General features: G+C 42.4%; 1 protein-coding gene across 6 annotated transcripts in view; it reads left to right on the top strand.

Moving 5' to 3' along the window:
- The window catches only part of rbms3 (RNA binding motif, single stranded interacting protein), a 265,275-nt gene extending 247,035 nt beyond the window's left edge, over positions 1 to 18,240 (top strand). For 5 of the 6 annotated variants that reach the window (XM_070846036.1, XM_070846041.1, XM_070846039.1 and 2 more), the window contains 3 exons: positions 2,205 to 2,315; positions 9,937 to 10,026; positions 11,816 to 11,944. In XM_070846036.1, coding sequence (XP_070702137.1) covers positions 2,205 to 2,315; positions 9,937 to 10,026; positions 11,816 to 11,944 — 330 coding nt within the window. Of the gene's footprint in view, positions 1 to 2,204; positions 2,316 to 9,936; positions 10,027 to 11,815; positions 11,945 to 12,634 lie in introns of those variants that run through there. The other variant, XM_070846037.1, reaches the window with a different exon arrangement.
- The last annotated feature ends 4,805 nt before the right edge of the window (positions 18,241 to 23,045 follow it).

Genomic DNA, 23,045 nt, shown 5'->3' with positions numbered 1-23,045 from the left:
GATTTACTAAATCAGGTTGAACCATTAAAACTGAAGCGTTGTCTTAGGTACAGAAGTAAAGACTTTGTAAATCAGTTGCTAGTAAAGTCAATGGAGCATCATGACGTAGCTGTAAAATTGTTTTAAAAATGTGCTATTACTTCAATTTATATAATATACATAAACAGAGAAATATGTGTTTTAGATTCAGTAATATTTCAGTTTAGAAAAAGAAGGAAATCTGATCACACTAATCCAACATTAGACTGACGTTATTATTAGGCATAACATTTTGTAATTTAAGATACATTGTGTTAAATCTTCATTACATTTATATACATGTGGGGATCAGCTCACCAGTAAGATAGGGCAGTTGTATACAGCCTGAGAAGCGAATTCCAGAGCAAAAAAAACCTGAGTGACATGTCCCCCCTTGAGTTTGTGTGGTGCAACTTGTTTTAATTTAGTGATGTGTAAATCTCAGTAAACTTGGTTTCAATTGGAGTACTTCTTCCACCGCTGATCTCAGCCTTCCACGCAGTGTTTTTTCTTTTTGTAGTGAGGTGAAACTCCGGGAAGGATCGCATGAAGCTTGCATATCGAGTGGGCGAGGGAGGAGAGAGGGAGTTAGCTGACTGTGCTGTGAATGCAGCGAGTAGACAAGCAGAGCGATTCTGACAGGCTGTGTCTGCACAGTTTGTTCTCCAATAGGCCCACACAGAGTCACCAGTGGGGTGCACACATGCACACAGACACTCACAAACATACTGTATCGGAGTTGCACGCTAATGTACACACACACACGCACATAGACGCTGTCAGTCTATGTTATCACACTCATGCACGAATGCTGTGACACACAGTGTGTTGCTGGCTTACTTACAAACGCACACAGACACACTTACAGACAGACGCGCACAAAGTGAGAAGAGAAGCGAGCCGAGCAGAGGAAAAGGGCTTGGTTTTGAACACGTTCCTCCCGAGGCTTCAGTGCTGGGGAAATGGAGCTATCATGACAAGGGATGAAAGAGCAACAATGGTTTCATCACTTTCCCTCATGTTCCACTGCACCGTGAAAAAGAAGCTTCTAGCGTTCTCATCCGCCCGTTAGGGAAAACATGCAGCGCATTATACCAAGAGGAGAGGCTCGAGAGTGAGTGAGCGAGTGAGAGAGTGAGTGAGAGAGTGAGAGACGGGGGGAGAGACAGAGAGAAAGCATCCTCTCTCAGCGATCAATGAACCGCACAAACCCATATTGTTGATACATCAGCAGCAGATATTGACTATTTTGATGGACCAAAGACAAAAGTGTGTATTGATCTTGAAAATGTCCCTGTGTTCTGTTGCTGTTTATTGACACTGTCCCTCTTCCTTTCCTCTTCTCCGGCTGCGTTGTCCTCATGTCACCCCTGCCTGGGCCCCACCTTTCTCTCTTCAGTTTTCACTGCTTTTATGTCTTTGACGATTCCATCTCTTCCCAAACTTTTCTCCTTCCTGTCCTCCTGCTTACTTTCCCTCTCTCTTCCTCTGCACGGCCTTCTTCATACTGACACAACCCCACGTCCCTCTCCTCCCCCACACCCTATGCTTGTGTTTATACACTCTTACCAGTCACTAAACTTCCTTTCACTTGTAGTATCATTTGTCTGATTTTCATGTTGTTTATTGTGTGTCCGCGCCGGTGACAGGCATTTTATCCGGTTGTCCATCCATCCCTTTCTTGTGAACACAATATCTGTGGAACACATGATGGATTTTTTTTCAAATTTGGCACAAATTTCCAGTTGGAGTCAAGGATGAATTGATTAGATTGTGGTGATGAACGTCAGTGTGACCTTGCAATGCACATTTTTGGCCATAACTCAAGAATGAATTTGAAAACACATAAGTATGTAATACGACAAAATGATAAAGTGATGATATTTTATACCCCAAAGGTCAACCTCACTGTGACATAATGTTGTGTTAAAACACTTTTCTGACCATTATTCAACACCGTAACTCAGAAACAGAACCCCTTCTGATTCTGAATCAGTGACACTAATCTGGCGGAGGTATACAACCATGATGCAGTAATTCTAACTTTAACAAATGTATTAATTGAAGTTATTTTGGTCTTCATGTTTGGTTTGCTTTTGCTTTTTGCTATTTGTTATGCTGTTCATTATTTCCTTTTTTCCTTCTTTTATTTCACCTGGTCTTTGTCTTTTCTGTCGATCCACCAGGGTGCAGTGATCACGCCAGCCATGGACCACACTATGTCCATGCAGCCTGCCAGCATGATGGGCCCTATCACCCAGCAGATGAACCATCTGTCCCTGGGCACTACAGGAAGTGTGAGTACTCCTCACTGAGCTCCAGTGAACCACGCACATTACACAAACACCCAAGCCCTTAATCCAGATGAGAGAACCTGCAAGTTGATAAAAAAAAAAAAAAAATGCTGATACACAGACACACTGGCCCATCGTCAGGTATTACAGTGCGATCACTGTAGTAAGCTTTACGAGCGGCAGGGAGCGGTTGGTGGACTTTCCCCTGGGTTTCGCCTTTTACACTACACACAAGCTGCACTCTCTGATACAGCAGGCGGACACACTCTTACGCATGTTTGTTGGGAAAAACATAACTGAATCTAGATTTCTATTTAGAGTCGACAAAGTGTAATTAAATATTTCCGGAAAACAGGCTTACTCTGCTGTCAGCATTTGGTTTCAGTTGCTAGTAGCAACCACTACTAACACGGTGCCTCGGCTGTTTCAGTAACTGACATTGTTTTACCCACCATTTTGTCAGATCTGTGACCAGGGAAACAAATACAGGCATCTTTTATCTCCTCTTCAAATGCCAGGTCTTATCTATAGACAGATTCTGTGGACTCTGTTACAGCTGCTTTGTGATTTGATAATTTAGTTTTTCTTCTGATCAGTTTCGTGCTAACAAGGGTGGGCATTATACTAGCTGTCTCAGGCTGATTTGTTGCTAGCGCACATTCAAAGTAACTGTAAATGTACTCTTTACTATATTAATTAGTGCGCTATACTTCCTGTGGAGACCTAATGTTGATCTTTCACTGGTGATACTTAGTTTCTTCCTAGCATGAGGGACCACGTAACTAATTTGACAATATATGAAGTCCATGTTTTTATGAATCCAGTGTTCTTGCTTCTGTACTTTTATTTATTATTTATTTTCAATTACCTTTGGTCTGACTCCTGTTTTATGTCATTTTTTGTTGTCCAGCATGTAACTCACAGTTTCACAATTGCTTTCAGTGAAAACCTCAGAGGCAAACTCCTGTCTTCAGCCTTTATTGCAAGAGTGTATATCGGGCTGCATAGCTGTCCACCTACAACATCCACACAGTGGGCAGAAAAAAAAGCTACAGTACAACATACAGTCAAAGATATGGCATCTAAGAGCTGTGATATTTTTAGTAAAGATGATGCAAATACAATATTATGTAATCTTGTGCAGGTTTAGTGACAACAAAGTCTTTATGAATCATTTGGAAAATACCAAATACCATGATATAAAAAGGCACACTTACCAGTTTTATTATGATAAAACTAGATTTATTTGCTAGATTTAGAAAAGTGGCAAGTACACAGTTTCAGTTACTTGGCTCAATAAATCCATGACCTTATTTTGTTCCTTATTTCATAAACCAGACCAATGCCCTTCACAGAGAGGTGCACTTTAAATGTATTCGTGGCTGTTTTGCTCTTATTCATTTTCATTATGCCACTCAAGGATTGCAAAACACTTAAAGTCTACTTCTACCTTTAAGAGTTGAGACAGAAAGTTAAATATTGAGAAAGAAAACTGCAGGTGTCCATTACACTGTCGGTGTGGGTCAGGAGGCCCAAGTGGAGGCCTTTTATCTTTGGAGAACATTGTTCATTTAGTTCAGAAACATTGAGTAAGAGATGGATTTTACATTTCCTTTCAAGAAAGCCAAGCCTGCTCAGGCTGTCGCCACATGTGCTCTGCCATGGAGCTGCCATATCATTTGTTTTACACCACATGCATTCGCGGACAGATATTGGGAGAGCACATTTCCTCCCTGATCTTCCACATTAAACAGATTTCCTGTCAAGCTTAACAGTGTGACAGAGCTCTCTGTTCTCCACCTTCCTCACTTTCACCCTCTAATTTATGTTTCTTTCTCACACATTCTGTCTCCCTCACTCTTTAAATCACAGATCAGATCTATCACTCCATCAGTTTTCTGTATTCCACACACACACTTGCTTACAGTCACTTTCCCTAAACCAGGAACTCCCCCCTGTTTCAGGATCAAGTCGACTTAGAGGTGTCACACAGGTTTAAAGCCTGACTTCCTGCCCTAACCCTGCTGCCCCGGGGGCAGGCAAGCAGGCAGCTTTGCTCCGGCACTACTTTGATCTGTGTGTGTGTGTTTTTTGTGTGTGTGTGTATGATTGAAACAGTGCCGTATTGTACAGTTGTACCCATGTGTTTCCAGGTGAGCTGTCAGCGACTGTGACGCCATGTTGGCTCTGTCAGGAATGCCCCCACCCTAATCTGCTCCAGCTGTGCTAACAGCCAGGATTAGAGACAGGCTAATCTATGATGATGGCTTCTGATGTTTGATGGGTTGTATTATAGTAGAAAGTGGGTTAAGGAACTCTCTCTCCCTTTTTCATTTCTGGTTCACTCTCTCTGCCTCTCCCCCTTCTGCCTGCTTAGGTTTCCTGAGGCGATGTGCTACGTAGCATAACTTCTCTATGGCTGAGCTGCACACAGGGCATGCCACACTTGATCATCTATGGGAATTGAGACGTGTTTCCTATAAAGCTTATAGTTAAACCAGATGTGAAAGCCCTTTCATACTGCCTGATTGAGAAAGCCTGTTAAAAGAGGGGTTAGGAACCAAGATCTGTAACTATCCGTGTAGTAAACTGGTCTTGACACCACGTATTCTTAGAGCACATTCCTCAAGTGTACACACATGTGGTGAGGTTGTTTTGTTTGCCCCCACCGGTCACGTGACTCAACATTCCCTACAGAAGAGCACCTGCCACGAGCAGCATCTCCAAAGTCAACAACTTATCACGACTGCCTCTGGCCGCTCAAGGGGAAGCCACACCTCAGAATACACTTGGCTGTTCCAGGACTCTCTGCGGCTGTTTGTGTATGGCTGTGGCTTTCTTCTTCTCTCCAAGAAAAGAACCAAATGTTCCCGGTCCGCCCAAGCTGTGACACTGGTGTGGTGACCGTAGATTTCCGAGAACGCCGTGTTATTTTGCAGTGAGGATCAGCACGGAGGTTTAATCCTGTTAAAAGGAGTGGCAAGGAAAACCTCGCCTCATAATGAGGAAGCATGGACGGGTGCTGTCTGATGGTCACTGCTTTGGAATTTAGCTGCTTCACCAGAAAATATTCTGTTTTCAACAACTTCTATAGTCATCCAGCTGAGTTTGGTGTTTGGCTATCTTGAACAACTTGATTACAGAATGCTAAAGAACCTCAGGCTTACTGTTTATGGATGGCACACATAAACATGCCATCCATGCTCCTCACTGATTTATTTTACAATGTTTGGTGCATATTGCTCTGTTACTGATTTATTTACTATCTTCGAGCTCTCACCACTTAAAGGAGGCTTGTGTTTGCTTGAGCCTGTTAGTTGCTCTGCATGTGTGAATGTGCACATTTTCTGTCCTTTTAGTATCTGTGTGTGCGTGTGTGTGTGTGTGTGTGTGTGTGTTTGCACGCATGTCAGTGTCTGTGTTTGTGTGTGAGTGACATAGTGTTTGACATGACAAGAGGTGACCTTCCCTCTGTGTTCTCCATCCTATTCCTGTCATGGCATGGAGAACCCAGGTCTCTGTTGTCATGGTGACAGTGGTGATTGACAGCTTCTCTGTCCCTGGAAGACAGGTTCGTGAGAAGCACTTTTCTCTATTATCTGGGCTGTTTCCCTAGGATTTCTATGGGGAAGTCTAAGTACAGTATGTTATTCTACATTTCCATAGCTGTGCATGGCTATATTTAACCTTTACCCACTCATAGAAAGTTGACTGAGCATGCACTGTCTTTTCTTGTAGCGTCACATTCAAACGGTAACACATGTTGACACCAGGGTGAGTCCCAGCACCACTGAGCAGTTAGGTCCTTGCAGGACCTTGAAGGTAATTGTTAGGGGTGAACAAACTTTTATGGCATTTTTGAATTTTACAATGCATTTTGAATGTGTTTAAGGGCTCGTAGCCGAGAACTAGTTGTGTCACTCTTGAATAAATTTCAGTGTTCAGGATCTGCAATTGTGCTCTAAATATGACCTCTGAATTTCAATAATATGTTCTCAATTTGTATGTGCATGTATCATCTTACAGTAAGCACCAGTCTCTGCAGTGCAGTGTGCAGTCTTTGCCTGAAACTGGATTTTGTTTATACAGAACAGCAGTAAGTTAATTGTTTACTGCTTAAATCGGGTTTCTAAAGTTAGATATTTCTAAAGCTGCACCAATCAATATTTTGTAACTAACAATGAATAAAATGACTAATGTCTTAGGGGTTAGTTTTAGTGACAATCACACAGAGGATCATGCTGTTCCCTCACCCCTACAGAGTGTTTAGTGGCTTTAAGCTCATTGTTTTGGTTCTATAGCTCACAACTAAGCTGTTTTGTTCAGTAACTAGCTGCTGAACATCATGAAGCATTTAGCAGCACATTAAGAGCCAGATATTTATCTCAGGTGGAGCCCAAACCAGAGCTGAAAGGAAACTTTCAGAAAGGACCTTTCAGCTTGGATATTTTTTGTACTTCAGCATTGTTTACATCCAAATTTTTGTGCTAACTGTCTTTGTCTTCTCTGGCTTTTGCTGGTCAGTGGAATAATGCAAAACCGTTAGCAGGAATGTGTGTTGTGTCAACCACAAAAGTGGCACCCACTCCATAGCACTACTATAGGTCACAAACTCCACAAGGTACCATTATTGCTGAAATATGAATACATTATTATTATCATTATTAAATATTAAGATAGTAAAATCATATACTGTAAAACCTGATAAGACTGTTTAAGAAACGATTAAAAATATGACATTGATTTTGCCAGTATAAATCTCTGCAGGCCGGGTGTTAATAAAGCCTGGGGCCAAGATTGTAGGGGTTTTCATGGTGAAGTGGTACAGCACTGTGATTCACAGCTGCTGGTGTCTAGCTCCAGTAGTTCCCATCGTGTTGGAGCCCCACAGCTAAGATCAATAGTCATCAGAGCCCATCCCCACGCTGCTCTGCCATTAATAACCTACACTGAGTAGCTGGATGCTCTTGCCTTGACCAACTGTTATCCTCCACCTTGCAGACGATGTGACAGGACAGCATGTCAATACAGAGGGGATAGATAGATAGAGGTGTGGGTGACAGACGAGAGCAGAATGATTTATGATTTATTTGAACATACAAACATGCTAACGTGCTGTGCTACATTCCACTGCCGACAGAACTACAATTTCTAGAGAAATTCTCATTGAGGTGGAAAACAGAGAGCAAAAAGCAAACTGTCCTATCATTCTTGAACTCACCAAACATAAATTAGAGTCTCATACGATGCAGAGGCCCAAACCACTGTGGTACCACAGTGGGTATGTCTATGGTATGGATTTTCATCCTGGCATTGCTGCATTGCGGTTTGACTTTATACTGTAGTTATAGGTGTATGTCATGGGAGAGTGATGGTAGAGAAGAGACTTAAAGAGTCTACTCACACCAGTCTCGTTAGGAACTATTCAGGTCTCCTGTTCATCAAGCATACGCACACGCCATCTGTTCCAGGCGCAGGTGTGTGTGTGTGTTTGTGTGTGTGCAAAGATGTGTGGCTGTGTGTGTGACTGTGAGAGTGAAACACCATTTATTGCCAATTAGGGATGCTTTATATTGCCCAAACCTGTCCCCCGACTATGTACAGGGAAGTATTAAAAGAGTTGAAATTGGACAAAAATCATCTTTATCACCATAGCAACCCAATTCACTGTAGCCAGGCTTGACATTCCCCTGACTTGCCATAGCAGCGACTGCAGAAATATGCCCTGCTCAACCTGCCACATTAAATAGGTTAACTAATGGTTATGGTAGAAGAAAAAATCTTATCTTATTAAATTTTCTTGTTAAATCTAATTTAAATTCCTTTTGCAGTCCTGCAGAGAAATATAACATTTCAAATGGACATTCTCCTTTTGACAGGGAGATTTTGATACAGCTAATTATCTTCTGCTTCCCTTCATTTGCTTTCATGCAGCCCTCACAGGTGAGTTGGCTGAATAAGTTAATGGGAAGGAGAGGCGAAGACAAAAAGTCCTGAGGAAAATTGGTATGCATGCTTTCAATTCACCAGGGAGAAGGTCACTTCAACAATCTGATAGGCCCTTTTAGACGATAGCAGGTTGAGAGAGCGGGAGAGAGAAAGCGAGTGACAGGAAGGAGAGAGGGAAGAGGGGATGACACAGGGAGGTAATGTGGTAATGTGTCAGGAAGTCTGGATATGCCACCTCACCCCGTCCTGAGTGTGACAGCCCTGAAGGTGTGATAACCTTAAATTCACACGCACAGACCCACACAGTCATATGAACGCACACTAACATCCATCCCAGGGCATCCTCCTGGCCATGTGTAGCAACGGTGGGGGAGTTAATCACCCATGTCCATGGCCTTTAGCTGCTCTCATTAGCGGTGAGCGGTGGAGCCGTACCCGATCCATTAGCAACGCTGCCGGTAATGACACTTCACCAGCACCACCGGGCCCTCGGCCAAGAAATGCTCCACAGCCCGGCACAGCCCCTCCATTACTGCCTCCTACTGCATACAGCCGCCACGCTTTTTAGCACTGGCAGGGGGACTGAGAGGCAAAGGAAAAAATAAGAAAGAAAGACATTGTACTTCCCTTTTTCCATAGTCCGGAAAAGCAGCAGGAAGAGGAGGAGAGGCGGAGAGGCAGCCTGGTGGCTTTTATCTGGGATCACATCCGTTGGTGCTGTTCTGCGGCATTATCGTTCCAAGCCTCTTTGTCTTTGTCTGTCTCTCACAGGCACACACTGAGACTCACATACACACAGACATGCATGTATGTTCCCAGCACGCAGCCGCACACAGGAGAACGCATACATCCACATGAGCAGTTGGACAGACGAATAGTGATAAGTCACCTTTTATGCACAGGCATGCGCTAATTAAAAAGAAGCACACACACTGTCAAGTCTGGCTTACACTGGCACACGTGTTCACCACCACACACACACACACACACACACACACACACACACAACATGCATTCACAGCAGGTCAGAGAGAAAGAGCCTCAAACAAAGTGCCATGTCTTCATTCATATTGCATGTGAAAGCCCCATGGCTGTCATGTAACCGAACTTGTGTCACGTCTGTAAAATGGCCATCATGGAGTGAGCTAGCACACCAGTTAAAAGCCTAGGCAGGCATGACTAAAGGAATATAGGCCACAGGCAACAGACCTCCTGCTCTCTCTTTTCTCTCTCTCACTCTCCCCTCATTCCCTTCAGCTTTCTTTTTATATTTTTTATCTTCTTCTCAGCTGTAGCCTGGTGTATTTGCCTGCCTGTGAAGTTTTGGTGGAACAGCAAGACATCTCTCCCTCCTCCTTCTCCTATGTTCACCGCGCACATTCTCCTCTGCTCTGCTCTGTCAAGAGTGCACATATATTCTTTTAGCGCCCTCCAAAGGATGCTGAGGGCACAGCAAGCTGCTTTTAGGCATAATTGCAGAGATTGAGACTTTCAAGGAACTGCGATATTGGTGTTGGACATGTGAAAAGTCTTCCTTGTACAGTTTTGGATTGGTATTTTGAATATTATGTCACAAATGTGTGTGTGGAATGTAATATTTGTGTAATGGGATGTGTGTGACGTGGATTTTTACATGCGTTGATTCTGATCCGTGTGTCTTTTGTTTGTTTTTCAGTACATGACTGCTGCAGCTGCCGCGGCACCTATGCAAGGGACCTACATTCCCCAGTACACTCCTGTGCCTCCAACAGCCGTCCCTGTCGAAGTAAGACCCACATGCATACATGCACATGTCACTTACCACTAACAAAAACTGTCAACGTTTACCCAAAGGAGGACATCAGTACTGCTGACAGCCCACTCACTCACTCACACCCACAAGTGCTCACTTCGCCATTTCTAAACTTGCTCACCGCATCAACAGATCAAAACAGTCATTAAATAGACAGATTGCATTTGAAACACACTTTAAAATGTTCCTATTCTCGATAAACAAATGGCCTTGCACCACCAGCAAATAACAAGGATGAAAACTGCAAGCAAAGCAGGATGAGTCAGAAGTTTTATAGTATTTGGGAAAGACATTTGAAGTGCAGCACAGACTTTGTCACTTCTCCGGCGGCTGTCTGAGCTCCTGGCAGGTTTGGGCAGTCCAGCCTGAGAAATGATGAACGTGGAAAGCGGGCGGGCCGGCGAAGAGAGCGGGCCGGCTGTCTGGCGGCTGACAGTGCGGTCGTATTCAGATGGACTATCAGTCGTGTATCAGATGACAGGAGCTGAAGTGAGACACAGTGCCGGCGGTGCTGTCTTTCTCCCTCCCTCCCCCTCCACAGCCGGTCCGGGCTGGTAGGTAGCTGGAACACACACATCCGTCTGCCACGGAGCTCTGGTTAGCCCACCAGCCACGGACAATGACAGTTTCCCCTGACAGACCCATTAGTCGCCCCCCTCTTATGTCCCTCTCCAAAGCTCCCCCTCTTTAGAAAGTTCCTCATGAAGGAGTGGGACACAGGAGAGAGATGTAGTTGTATTGTAGCCCCTGGCGCTTCTTACTTATTTCATCCTCACCATCTTCCTCTCAATGCCAGCGTCAGCAGCAGGGTGTATATCACTGTATCAGCCGGTGTCTGGAGGGCTGATGTATGGACAGGACGCAGTATCCTTGAGAGCTTGTTAAAGGTGATTCAGATGACTCAATGATGGGGGCTATCAGTACTACTAGACACATACAAAGAGGTTGTTATGATGAATTCAGTGCAGCTCAAACATAGTAAAAGTAAAAAACTGCAAGCCATTGAGCACTTTTAGTACTGAAGACAGTAGACAAGACTCCTACAGACTCCTACAGTATCCAACAATCTCTATGCAATGTCAAATCAAAGGAAGTAAGTGACGTTACTTCTGTATTCTTTATTGTGTTAACTTGTAAGTAGCTTCATTGTGATTTAAAAGACAAATATTTCTTTCACAGTGCTTTATTTTTCTTATACTGCTTTACTTCGTGAATGTTGAAATTCAAAAGAGCAATTTTTATATGGCTGCACCATTACTTTGCGTGAATGGAAGAATTTCAGCATTATATTATGCTTTTCTGACATACTGGAATACTCTAAATGAAGTTCTGCAGATGTGAGAAATGCTTGTCTACACAGAATGAGCTCAGAGTGATGGACCTGTCAGTCTGAGTTTTATTTGTTATACTTTTATGTCATGTCAAAACTGTTTGACAGTTTATATTATATTTTAATATTTATTATTAAAGCCCAAAATTACAAGATTGTCAGGAAGGGCTTTTCAATCTGTGTAATTTACAACACCCTCTATAGTTGGAACCTCGATTCAGGCGAGAAAAAGCAGCATATAAGCTCAAATCTAACAGCAACAGAGCAGTGTTCGCTCTTCCAGGAGAGAAAGGCATGCAACAGAGTGGACAGAGGTTGTAGAAGCAGAATTTTACTCAACTCGGTCACATTTCAGCAGGAAGTGCCAAGCATTGCAGGGAGACGCTTGTTAAAGTTCAGAGCTGACATATTTCCTCCCGTGTGTGTCCTTAGGGAGTGGTGACGGACGCCTCCCCCCAGACAGTGGCTCCCTCGTCACAGGAGGTGGCAGGCCAGCAGCAACAGATCCAGGTGGACAGTGCTGCCGACCATGTTCCTGCTTACTCATACCAGTCCAAGTAAGTCAAACAGTGAAGCAGGACAGCTGCTGTCAACCATTTTAACACGATATTCTCCCCTCTCAGGTCTCCTTTCTTCAGGTAGCTTTCATGACTTTCTATTTCTGCAATATTGCAAATCAATGAGCTCTATGGTCACTTTCGATTTTTATGTCACTTTTGCATCCATGTGATGAAATACTTTGATTTGTCGGCTATTTTCTACCACTAACTGTTTACTTATATGAGGTCATTTTGTGGTCTCATACATAAATTTTGACAACAACTAACTAACTTCAATAGATGAGCTTCACGTCTGTAAATTGAGTGGTGAACTGCAGGGATATCATACAAAATATTTTCTGATATGTTTAGTGGTTTGTAATAAGAAAAGCAGTAGATTTGCAAGGTACCTCTCCTTGACACATATTTTTGTTAAGCAGTACAAAATAACAAAAATTTGATTTAATTAAATAATTCTAAAACGACATAAATTACTCCAGGCAGCCGTTGTCATTTGTTCGCCATTTTGACACCACTTTCTGCTTTTCTGACCCGATCAGAACTATTTAACTGGCATCATTTTGCTTCAGTCCTCTGACTGGGCTGTCAGCTGTCATCTCTATTGCCTCTGTGTTCGTAATGTTGTGCTTTGATTACAACTGCATCCCCCCCTTCTCTCTCTCTCTCTCTCTGTTTTCTCCTCTTTCATCAGATAGCAACGGCCTGAGCGAATGTTCCTGTGACAGCGTTGCCTTGAGACAGAAGGTGGCTGCACTGTGAATGTGAGGAAAAGAGAAAAGAAAGAGATTGCTTCCAGATTGCCCAGGCACCAAAAAAGAGACACTTTTTTCATTTCCTACCTGGCCTATGAGAAAAAAAAATGCAAGAAGGAGGTAAAGAGTGCTGAGGAAGGGGATGGGAAAATTGCTGGGCACAGTGCAAAGAAGTGAAATTGTTTAGTCTGGGAACCTGCCTAAAGGGCTGGGCTGAAGCTTGAAAAGTTTCTCAAAGAAAATTCTCAACCAACTGAAAAAAAAGAAGAAAAAAAACAAATAAAAAAATGACAAAAAAAGGTTGAATGCGCAGGTAGGTGATGAAGTTTATTTTGTAATTAGAAAAGGGGAGTCAAGTTTGAAATACACACAGAGATTGTCTTCCTCAGATATTAAGCTACAATTTCTTTTCACTCTTTTTTATGTTCTAGTGTTAAATTTTAGTTTTCTAGATATATTCAAAAACAAAGTGTTTTTTCTTTCTTGAATCTTCATGGCCTTAATTTGAAGGGCGCCAGAAACTTTTTACAGAGTTAATGTCTGACGTCTGGTTAGGGGGGAAAAAAAAAAGGCGAACGAAATCAGTCTCTTGGACCACTTGGAGGGTACAAGACACTGGATGAGTTGTTCTAAAGAGGAAAAAAGAATCTATCACATAAGCTGTACAGATTTAATAGAGAAGAGCTTTTTTTCGTTTCTTCATTAGAAGAAAACTTTGATAATTATTATGTCAGAGGTAACTAAGTGTCAGAAGAAAACAAAATGTCTGTTAGGGAAAATAGACTTGGGGTGGGGGGATGGCGGGAGAAGAAGCTTTGAAGAGATTTTTCACAATGAGGAAAACATGAAAACATAAGAAAACATGCTGCATTGTGGATGCAGTCTGTTGCAAATGCTGAACTTGTTTTTTATTATCATAATTATTATTTTACATGGCAAAGTTGCTGTCAATGACATTAGTGCTTTTTATCTGCCACATTTTACCTTTTTTATGAGCTTTAAGATGTTTTTAGCCCGCTTTGCTTGTCACACTGCAAAAAGTATTAAAAAAAAAAAGAAGAAGAAAAAAATTTTAAAATGACAAAAAAAAAAAATACGGAAAAAATTCTGGCAGTGAAATAAAAACAGTAGATTCAGTAGGAGCTTACGGTTTAAACCAATCAGTGCAAAAGCAATAGAAGAAATTGTTGACAATTTCTGTAGTCTTTCCTAGTTGTGGATCAAATGCAGCCCATGGATGGCCATTTTTATACCAAAGATGAAGAGACACTCTGAACCAGAGTTTGTTTTGTTTTGTTTTGTTTTTCTTTTACATTTTTCAGTTTGATTTTGTTGTTGTTGATGTTGATGTTGTTGATGATGTTAATGTTGATATTGTTGTTGTTGTTGTTGCTGTTGTCGTTGTTTTTTATTTGACCGTGATGGCCGGACCAGTCCTTACTATCCTTCTTAACATCTTCTTTTCGCCGGGTTTAAGCTAGTTTTCCATGGTTGTCCAAGCTGTTACACACACACACACGCACACACACACAAATATGTACACATATCTAAACATGTACACACTAACTGTACAAACTGATACACACACATCAAACAGTATTTAAAGTGTGATGCAGCCAGTGGCAGTCCTACCAAAAGTAATTTTTCTTTACCTCCTCTTCTTGTCTTTTCTCTTTTCTTTTTCTTTATATGTCTCGTCACTTTACACACCGTGGGTGCATTCCACCTCTCTCTCTCTCTCAGATCCTGCAGGGAAAACTTTAGGAAACAGATTTAGGAATGTTGCTTGCTACGCTCCGTGATCGTCGACACATTGCTTCTAGCTTTGTCCTCTTAGTGATTTCTGTCCTCGGTCTCTTTATCGCTTTAATTCAACCATAACTAACTCAACCATTTTTCAGCAAAACTGAGCTTCAGTGTTTAACTGAGAATCTCCCTGCTGCTGTTTGACCTCATGTTCATCTCTCCTTTTGAGTATTTACCTACCTAGAGTACCAGATGAGTGGTGTTTGGTGCATATTGTAAATCAGGTAAGTTGTCACAAAAACACGTCCAAATCTGCATTTTAAGTCTGAAGCAATGATTGCATAAACTTTATGGCACTCCATGGTATTGATTTAACCTCTCTGGCAGCCACAACAACCGTGACGTCTGCCTACCAGCACTCACTAATGAACATGTTATATCTTGTTTTGTTTGTTCCACGCAAACAACAATGTGTGCTGGACTATTTCGTGGACAAGCCAGGTAATGTACTGGAGTCTTTATCATCACTGTGAGGTTGACAAGCAACCAGCAGAGACTTTAGGAAATTACTGTGGAGAAATGTCACACAAATCCTTTAAAACACACCCAAACAGAGAGACAATCAGGGAACTTTGTTTAGTAAGACCTGTTTGTATTGTAAGACTACCATCGCTCTGCGACATTAACGAGGCATGGAAGAAGTGTGTTTAAAGGCTGGAGACGGACTGTCTGTCTTGAACATTCCCCTGATCATTTGCGCAACACAAGCAGGGGAGGTCAGCACACCTGTGGGAACTAACTAGGCTCCTCACAAGCCATAACAAGATGTTGATGGCAGCTCCTTCCTCGACCCCGCCAGTTACACCCCTAGTTGTCCCAATTTGTTGCACAAACAACCCAGTCGCATCTTATCTTGTCTTTCCATCCCAGATGGTGTGAGGTTTTCAATGATTTCATCTCTGTGGATTGTCCCCGAAGAAATTGCCTGTGGGACAGCAGCCATTTCTGCCCCCATTACAGCAGCCTTTTTGTGTCAGGAACACTGTGTGTCTGCTCTGTTCGCCCATGTCCACCCGCTCTGCCCCACTGTGGTGCTACAGTACTAAAAAGATCCAGTTTTTTTGCCCGCTTCGCTGGCACCAATAATGTGCCATGGCCAAGCCAGGCTCCTCTCACTCTCATTTTCCCTCATTCTCTCCCCCTTCCCTCTCTCTCGTGCTCTCTCTCTGAGGTTTCTTTTCTTTATTGGATGGTGCAGAAGCAGAACCACAAACCAATTTCAGTCACTCTCGCAATGAGGCTTGACGGGCCCAATTTGTCTCCCTCTGGGGCAATAGGATCCACTCCAGTGTCCCTCAAAAGACCCTTCTCTTCCAGAAAGAGGGAGCTTTTTGTTTGGTGACAATTGCAATTGAGCTCTTGCAGTTCATGTGACTCATTTGAATCTAAGTCCAGTGCTGCATTTTGGGACATGATGGTGTTTTGTGCACATAATGGGCAAGCTATGTAATCGTGCATGGCGATGTTTGTAACTAACAATCAAATTGTACATCGAGTGCCTTTAAAAGAAGCTTCCAAATGATTCCAAATTATCTGTGTGATAGTTTAAAAAAAAAAAAAAAAGCAAAGCACACGGAAGAGCTTGTTAGATTCAGTTGTGCTACACAATATTGAAGACACTCTATGGTGCTAAAGAGGAAGCAGTTTCGGGGTTGTGCCTTCATTGTGTTCACTGATGTCTGTGACGAGCTGGCCACTGTTGATCATTTGGCCATTAACTCCCTCTCGACAAGCCACCTGTCCACTTGACGACACACGAAAAGAAACGGGCACACAGGTTCCTGAAGTGACCTACACCATTAAAGCCAAACATACTTTTTCTTTTTCCTCAGTCACAATGTAAACATTCTTCTGTAGACATTCTTGTCTATCGTCCACCAGTCATTCAAAGTTTCTCTCGATGATCGTTTAGCTGTTTACTGTCCATTCAAACCAACACCTGCCTGTTTCCTGTCATCTGCTCTGCCACTCCATATCTGCTTTCGCTTGACTTGAGGCTATGATTTGCTCTTATCTCCCAATGGACAAGTCTTTTAACTGCTAACAACTGACAAATGTTGGGTTTTAGAGCTCCCTGGACTATTAACCACATCGTTTATCTGCTCATCATCGTATTCCATTTTTTCCATTTCTGATTCATTTTAAGTGTCCTAATTAAACAACAGAGCTGCTGAACTATAACTTTACCAGTTTTAAGCTAGTATGCGTGTCTTTGTGTGCGTTTGTGTGTGTGTAGAGTCATTCTACACAACAATTCAACATTTAGCAAGGTTATGAATGCAGTATTGCTATAACCTAATTCTCTATACTTTTACAGCTGCTGTTTTATAGAGTATAGAAGACGTTTTTGAAGCTTAATAGGGCCCATAATGCAGAAGTTGCACATCGGAGAGCAGAGAGTCCTATAAATGGCCTGAGATTCAATCCTAATGGCATTATGGGAAATAGGATTACAATAGCCACGAGATTATGGAAAAACTGCACAACAAAGAATATCAGCTCTATTTTGCTAATGGAGATTCAAGAAAGAAAACGATTTTAAGGCAGGTGTTTGCTTTTGGTGTGTGGTACCAACATTTCACAGATCTGAAAGATTACCCGACTGAACAAACAGAAATGGCTTTTTCTTAATAGCACAATGGCATAATGTACCTTTTCAGAATACCAATACCTTTGTGGAAGTGTACAGAAGGCATGCCTGCAATTTTAAAGAGGCTGTAGCAGAAACACTCTGCTCCCAGTCAGCCCATGTGTCAGCACAAACCAGGAGCCAGCTATACCAAGAGAGAAAGTGTGTGTATGTGTGTGAGAAAGAAAGCGAGGGGGATCATTAGCTCCTGTTGCCAGGCAGAAGTGGTCATAGCTCGGAGTTCCTCTGTCTTAATGCAGCAGTCTGTCCCCTGTAAAGGACTCTAGGAGGTTACCAGCCAGGCCAAACATTAATTGGCAACACACAATCTTCTTTTCCTACTTTATCACACCAAGACAGACTCTTTCTCTCATTTTCTGTAGTAGCTCATCATTTTCCACCTCTTCCAGTCTCTTGATTTTGACATTACAACCACAATCACTTGCCATCCACCCATTTGCATCAGTTACATTTCTGTCCTTCCCCTTCTTCAAGCCCACATCAGCGTCCAAGCTGCTGCTGTCTCAGCTTTTCAGGTTCTCACTTACTCTGACCAGAGATGTGGGGAACCGTTTCACCAAATTTGCAAAAAGCAAGGTGGCATTAGCAATGACATCATGTCCTGTTGTGTTAATTTGGACATGTTTCACTGATCAAGAGAAACGCTATACTTGCATGAGCATGCAAGTGCCCTCTAGCACTCAAGTAAAGGTCTGGATGATACTGTCTGCTGCCATAGTGCCAAAACGTTTATGCAATCAATATTAACTATATTTTTGTGAATTACCATTTATCTGACAATATCTAAATTCTCACAATACATGAAATCTCACTCACCTGGTGCCCCAAGGAAGTGTAATCAGATGCTCACAGCTACAAGGAAGAATACTGTACATATGGAGCGAATGTGGGCAAATGCAACACATTTCCCAACAGTCCTCTTTGGATAACTCACACACTCTCTACAAGGTAAACCTGATCTTCTGTGAGCTTACCTCACCTGAGATGTCTGCTGAATACAGATCTTGAGACTTTACCTACACGCTGGTTTTCTCCAGTGTCAGTTTTTCAAGGTGAGCTGCTTACTTCGCTGCCTTTAAAAAAAAAATTCTTTTTTTTTTTTTTTTTAAAGATTTCTCAATCCGTTCCTTACTCACTTTTTGTCACAATCACTGCCACCATCCCTAAATCCTACATGCTCCAGAAAGTCATTCATGCAGTGTGGCTTCCCCACTGTCACTGGAGGAAACTCATTAGATGAATTACATGTCATAGTCAATTGTCGCGATGCTCTTGCGGATTCATTTTTGTGAACGGAGTTGTTGCCATTCCACATTGATTCTCATGTGTTAGCAAAACAGCAGTTCAGAGTTGCTCTCACAGCCCGTCTCCCACAAAGTGTAAAGGAGACCCGTGGCTCAATAACTCATCACAGACTAGCACATACACACACACTGACACACACTCTCCTCACACATAATGCAGTGGGAAATTGCTCAAACTACCCCCCACAAGAGCGAGGCCCTGTGCTTTTTAATTGATGCTTCGGTCCACCTTTGAATGAGAGCTATCGATTGGCCACACAACCCCAGAAGTGCAGCCAGTCAGCCAGTCAGCACACCCCTCATGGAGTTCAAACAGCTCCCTGAGAAATACAGATCCTACAATCACTACTAGGAAATGGCCGACCAAATTGTTTAGAGATAGCCAGCACAGAGAGTGCGTTAGGCATGGGACTCATTTCCCAGATAAAAAGAGGAACTATTTATTAGGACAGCAGAGCGGTTTTTAATTTGTTTTTTGTTAGTTTTCTCTTTTTGTTTTTTTGGTTGTTTTTCCCTTTTCTTTGTTTCAGCGCCGAGGAGGACATGGTCACGCCTCGCACACGCTGCTCAGTGTGTGTGATCTTTGAGAAACTATCTGTACATCTGTGGATGTTAGGATTTGACTTGGGTTTTATGAGTTGTTGTTTTTTTCTCTCTGATGAAGCTTTCAATAAAAAAATGTGGAAAAAAGCACCAAGGAGCGCTGTTTTCTTTAATCTCCTCCGCAAATGACTGTGTTTCCTCAAGCCATTATTATAGAAACATTTATTATGCATCAAGCATCCTCTAAGGAACACACACACACACGGAGCACACCATCTTCCCCATAGCCTATTATCTATATGGCTAAATTGCAGTGGGAAGCAAGAGGAAGCCCTATTATTATCATCCAGCCTGATGGCACCTGCTGCGTGTTGACCTTGGTCCCTCACATCCTCTCATAATTATAGCCTTCACAAATGGAGCTAATACCTCTCAATGGGATTTCCCCCATCACAGCTCACACACACTTGATTGGGCGTAAAGTGGTCATAATCAAAGATGGAGGAGCCTGCTGAAGGAAGAAGTGGATCGATGGCAATCAATCTTCCTCTTCACTCTCGTTTAGGCCCAATCAATTACTGTCCTTGTCACCTCCTAGGGACGCCTGTTCTGTCAATACCACGGCTGCACAGTAGCCAAGTTTCCACTGCCTGAGACGTCTCTGCAAGATCAAGGCAACAAGGCCGGCACTCCAAGACAAAGGACATCTTAATAGAGAACAATTGACTGGTTGGCTTAGACTGAGTGTGTGTGTGCATGTGCACTCGATTGTGCATGATTGGGCTGTCAGGAGTCACAGCTTCCTTATTTTGAATCTGCGGAGAATACATAGAGGTACCTCAGTGCCCAACCGAGATAACTGTCGGTGAGGTACATTTAGAGCAATTTAAAACATTTTACTGCTCTGAGAGACTTCTTCGTGGTGCCATGATTTTCTCCACTACACACACTATGGCTGTTAAATCAGAGAAAATGCAGTGGGATCTTTTATCGAGTGAAATGCCACAGATTCAATCTCACTCCCTTGGAGCCAAGCAGCATCCTTATCTGGACTTATAGAGATGTAGCAGCTGAGCACCACAAGGGTGCAGCATACCAACACAGATGTTATCTGGTGTGTTTATTTCACAGAGGAGTGAGAACCCCTCCATATACACACCCACACACACATGCACACAACACCACCACTGGATACAGATCAAGGACATCTCCGCTGGGAAACACGACAACATAACCAGCCTTCCCATCAAGCTCCTGCCATCTGCTGAATATATACGAAGATTAGGAAGGAAAAGCCTGGACGTGCATTAAAATATATCTGTCCTACTTGCAGTACAAATTGTCTGATTGATGTGCATTTATTTAGGATAAACATGCTCTTTGAGGGGTCCCTGGATGCAGCATTTGGTGTTGATAAGGGAGCTGATCGCAAATCCTGGCAGGAGCTTCACAGTGGTGACTGTGAATTATACAGAAACAGATAAATCCCATGTGCATTTAAAGGTGCAAACCTAAAAGAGAGAGTAAATTTGGAATTTCTTGAAACCGTTTGTTTTTAAGGTACAATTAATGGTAAATGACAGATGGGAATTTATTTGGATGTCAGGTTTTGTGTTGTAGCAACACAGACAGATGACGAGAAAACAATGTCGAGCTGACACACATTGTGGTTCGCAGGCTTTTTTCGCCTTAGCCTTCGCCTTCGCCTTCGTCAGGGTGTCATCAGTGGAACCCCAGCGCTCTAAATTGTCACTTTGTAACAAACATGACCCCACACAGTACAAAACAGACACCCATAATTAGATGGAACCATTATTTTGGTACTGAAGGACAGCTATTTGCTTCCAACAAGTGATCTGCACAGACCTCTGGGGCGACAAGGTTTCAGGTTCCAGCTAGTTGAACACAATTGATTTTATTCCAGACCAACTCAAGCAGAGGATTCAGTGAAATTGGGTTGATTGGGCTGGGGACCTTTGATGACCCTGAGCTTCCAGGTGCAGGCTGAGCGATTCCGCATCCAATCAAGAATCTGAGATCGTCAGCAAACCACAAACACACCTGGTGCTCCCTTATTAGCTTGTACTCTGCTAAGAGAGACATAATTAACCAAAGGGGGGATCTGCACTGCTGAGCCAAAATCTAAATAATGCCCATGAGGGGTTTGGTGTGATTTCAGGGGGAATTCATTATTCGCTTAATCTAGGAAAATGTGTATGCGTGAATGCATTAGGCCAGTAAACCTCATTATGACAATCTAAATGTGGATATCTCATTAGTGGGGGAATGTACGATCCATATTTACACACTGTCTAGCTCTATGGGACTCAGGAAGAAATATTACATAAGTAAGAAGTCTATAGGCTTGGCACAAATCTGATATTGTTAAAGTGTGATTCCAGTTTATGTATTAGTCCAGATATTATTTTAGTATTAGTATTATTATTAGTATTCAGGGTTTAAACAAACCTCCACGCTAGCCAAACATAATTGAAAGAGAAAATAAAGCTGATTGGAAACTGGAAACCAACAGATGGACCAACTTCCAGCTGCGTTAGCTGTAAGATGTCTAACAAAGCAACAGTTTGCTGACATGTTTTACCTTTAAATCTGTCTGCTTATTGTTCCACCAGCATAAGGAGCTCACATTTAGCCCTTTAGCGTGAATTGATAAACAAGGTGTGAACATCTTCGCCACATGTGCTCCTCAAGCCATCAGGAGAACAATTAAAAAACACAGATGTCTTGCCCTTCATCTACAATAGAATCCCTGCGGTGACTCACTCAGTCAGACAGCAGCTCAATTTCAATATTCCTGTGATGAATTACTATCATTGTGTTGCAGGAATTGGGAAGGCAGCCAAAGTGTATTGAAGTTTACAATGACATTAGTGGAACAATTGTATCCCAGGAGATCCTGGGGGGCTGCACAGAAGGCATTGTTTCCCAAGTGGCACAGCAGTGGGTCTGTGCCAAGGGCCCTGCTCTGTTCTGAATATGCTGATGACAATAGATGTTAATTGAGGATGTGAAGAAAACCAGTACCTCATGACTTTTTTATATTGATGCACCATTTCCTGTCATTAACCCTTATGTAACCCATCAGTTTGACTGAAAACATGTTTTTAATTTGAGCAGCCTGATGAAGTTGTCATACATGGAAGGTAAAACACATGCACACATCTGTCCTCATGTTCCACCAGATGTCGTTATTCTGGCTACACTTGGCTTGTTTACAAGCAAAGACATTATGTTTGGTTATTTTTTTTCTATTCCATCAGGTAATTTAAGAACAAGCTAAAGAATTATATTTTCTATGTTACGACCTTCTAAAGTGCAAAATACCGGTCAAGTAATTCCCCCAAATCTACAATTTCCTACAGTCGCACTTATTAGAGCTCTAACATTCGAAGATTTGTATTTACTAACTGAGCGCAGTGAGCTGTTCAGAGGCTGTTCTGCTGCTCCCATCTGTGTGATTTGGATCTGGTTTTGGGCAGTAACAGGAGTTCTGCCAGTATCATCTGGCTCAGAGCTCAAACCAGAATATTTAGCCAACAGATAGATGCAAAAGCTGTAGCACTTAGTGGAAAAAACAAAAACAAATCTAGATATTAAAGCTAATTCCAAATATGAAAATAATAACTTTGAGCAGTTGTGTGTGAATATGTTTTGACAGGAGCTTCCAGGCAGGTCAGACAAAAGAACTGACCTTTACCCTCCTTCCCACTGAAGCTGAATTAGTCACCAAAAACAATAGCAATAGTTTGCAACTTTGCGTGTGTGTGTGTGTGTGTGTGTGAGAGAGAGAGAGAGAGAGAGAGAGAGCAACTACAATAATATATCTCTCTGGTGTTCCTAAGATATAAACATGTTCTCCTCCTTTAGATCACAGAGGTAAATACATTAGATCTGTATAAACTGTACGACTCCACAGTATATCGTTTAGATCATTTAGATCCAGATGAAGGAGAACAATCAGACAGCTGATTTTTTGGGGGAATTTTGGGAGGTCTAGAATACTGTTGTGAAATGTATATCTACCAT

The sequence above is a fragment of the Pempheris klunzingeri genome, chromosome 16 (genome assembly GCF_042242105.1).
Source record: "Pempheris klunzingeri isolate RE-2024b chromosome 16, fPemKlu1.hap1, whole genome shotgun sequence".
NCBI classification, from domain to species: domain Eukaryota; kingdom Metazoa; phylum Chordata; class Actinopteri; order Acropomatiformes; family Pempheridae; genus Pempheris; species Pempheris klunzingeri.
The sequence above is the reverse complement of the archived record's forward strand: the minus strand, read 5'-3'. Positions and strand labels throughout refer to the sequence as shown.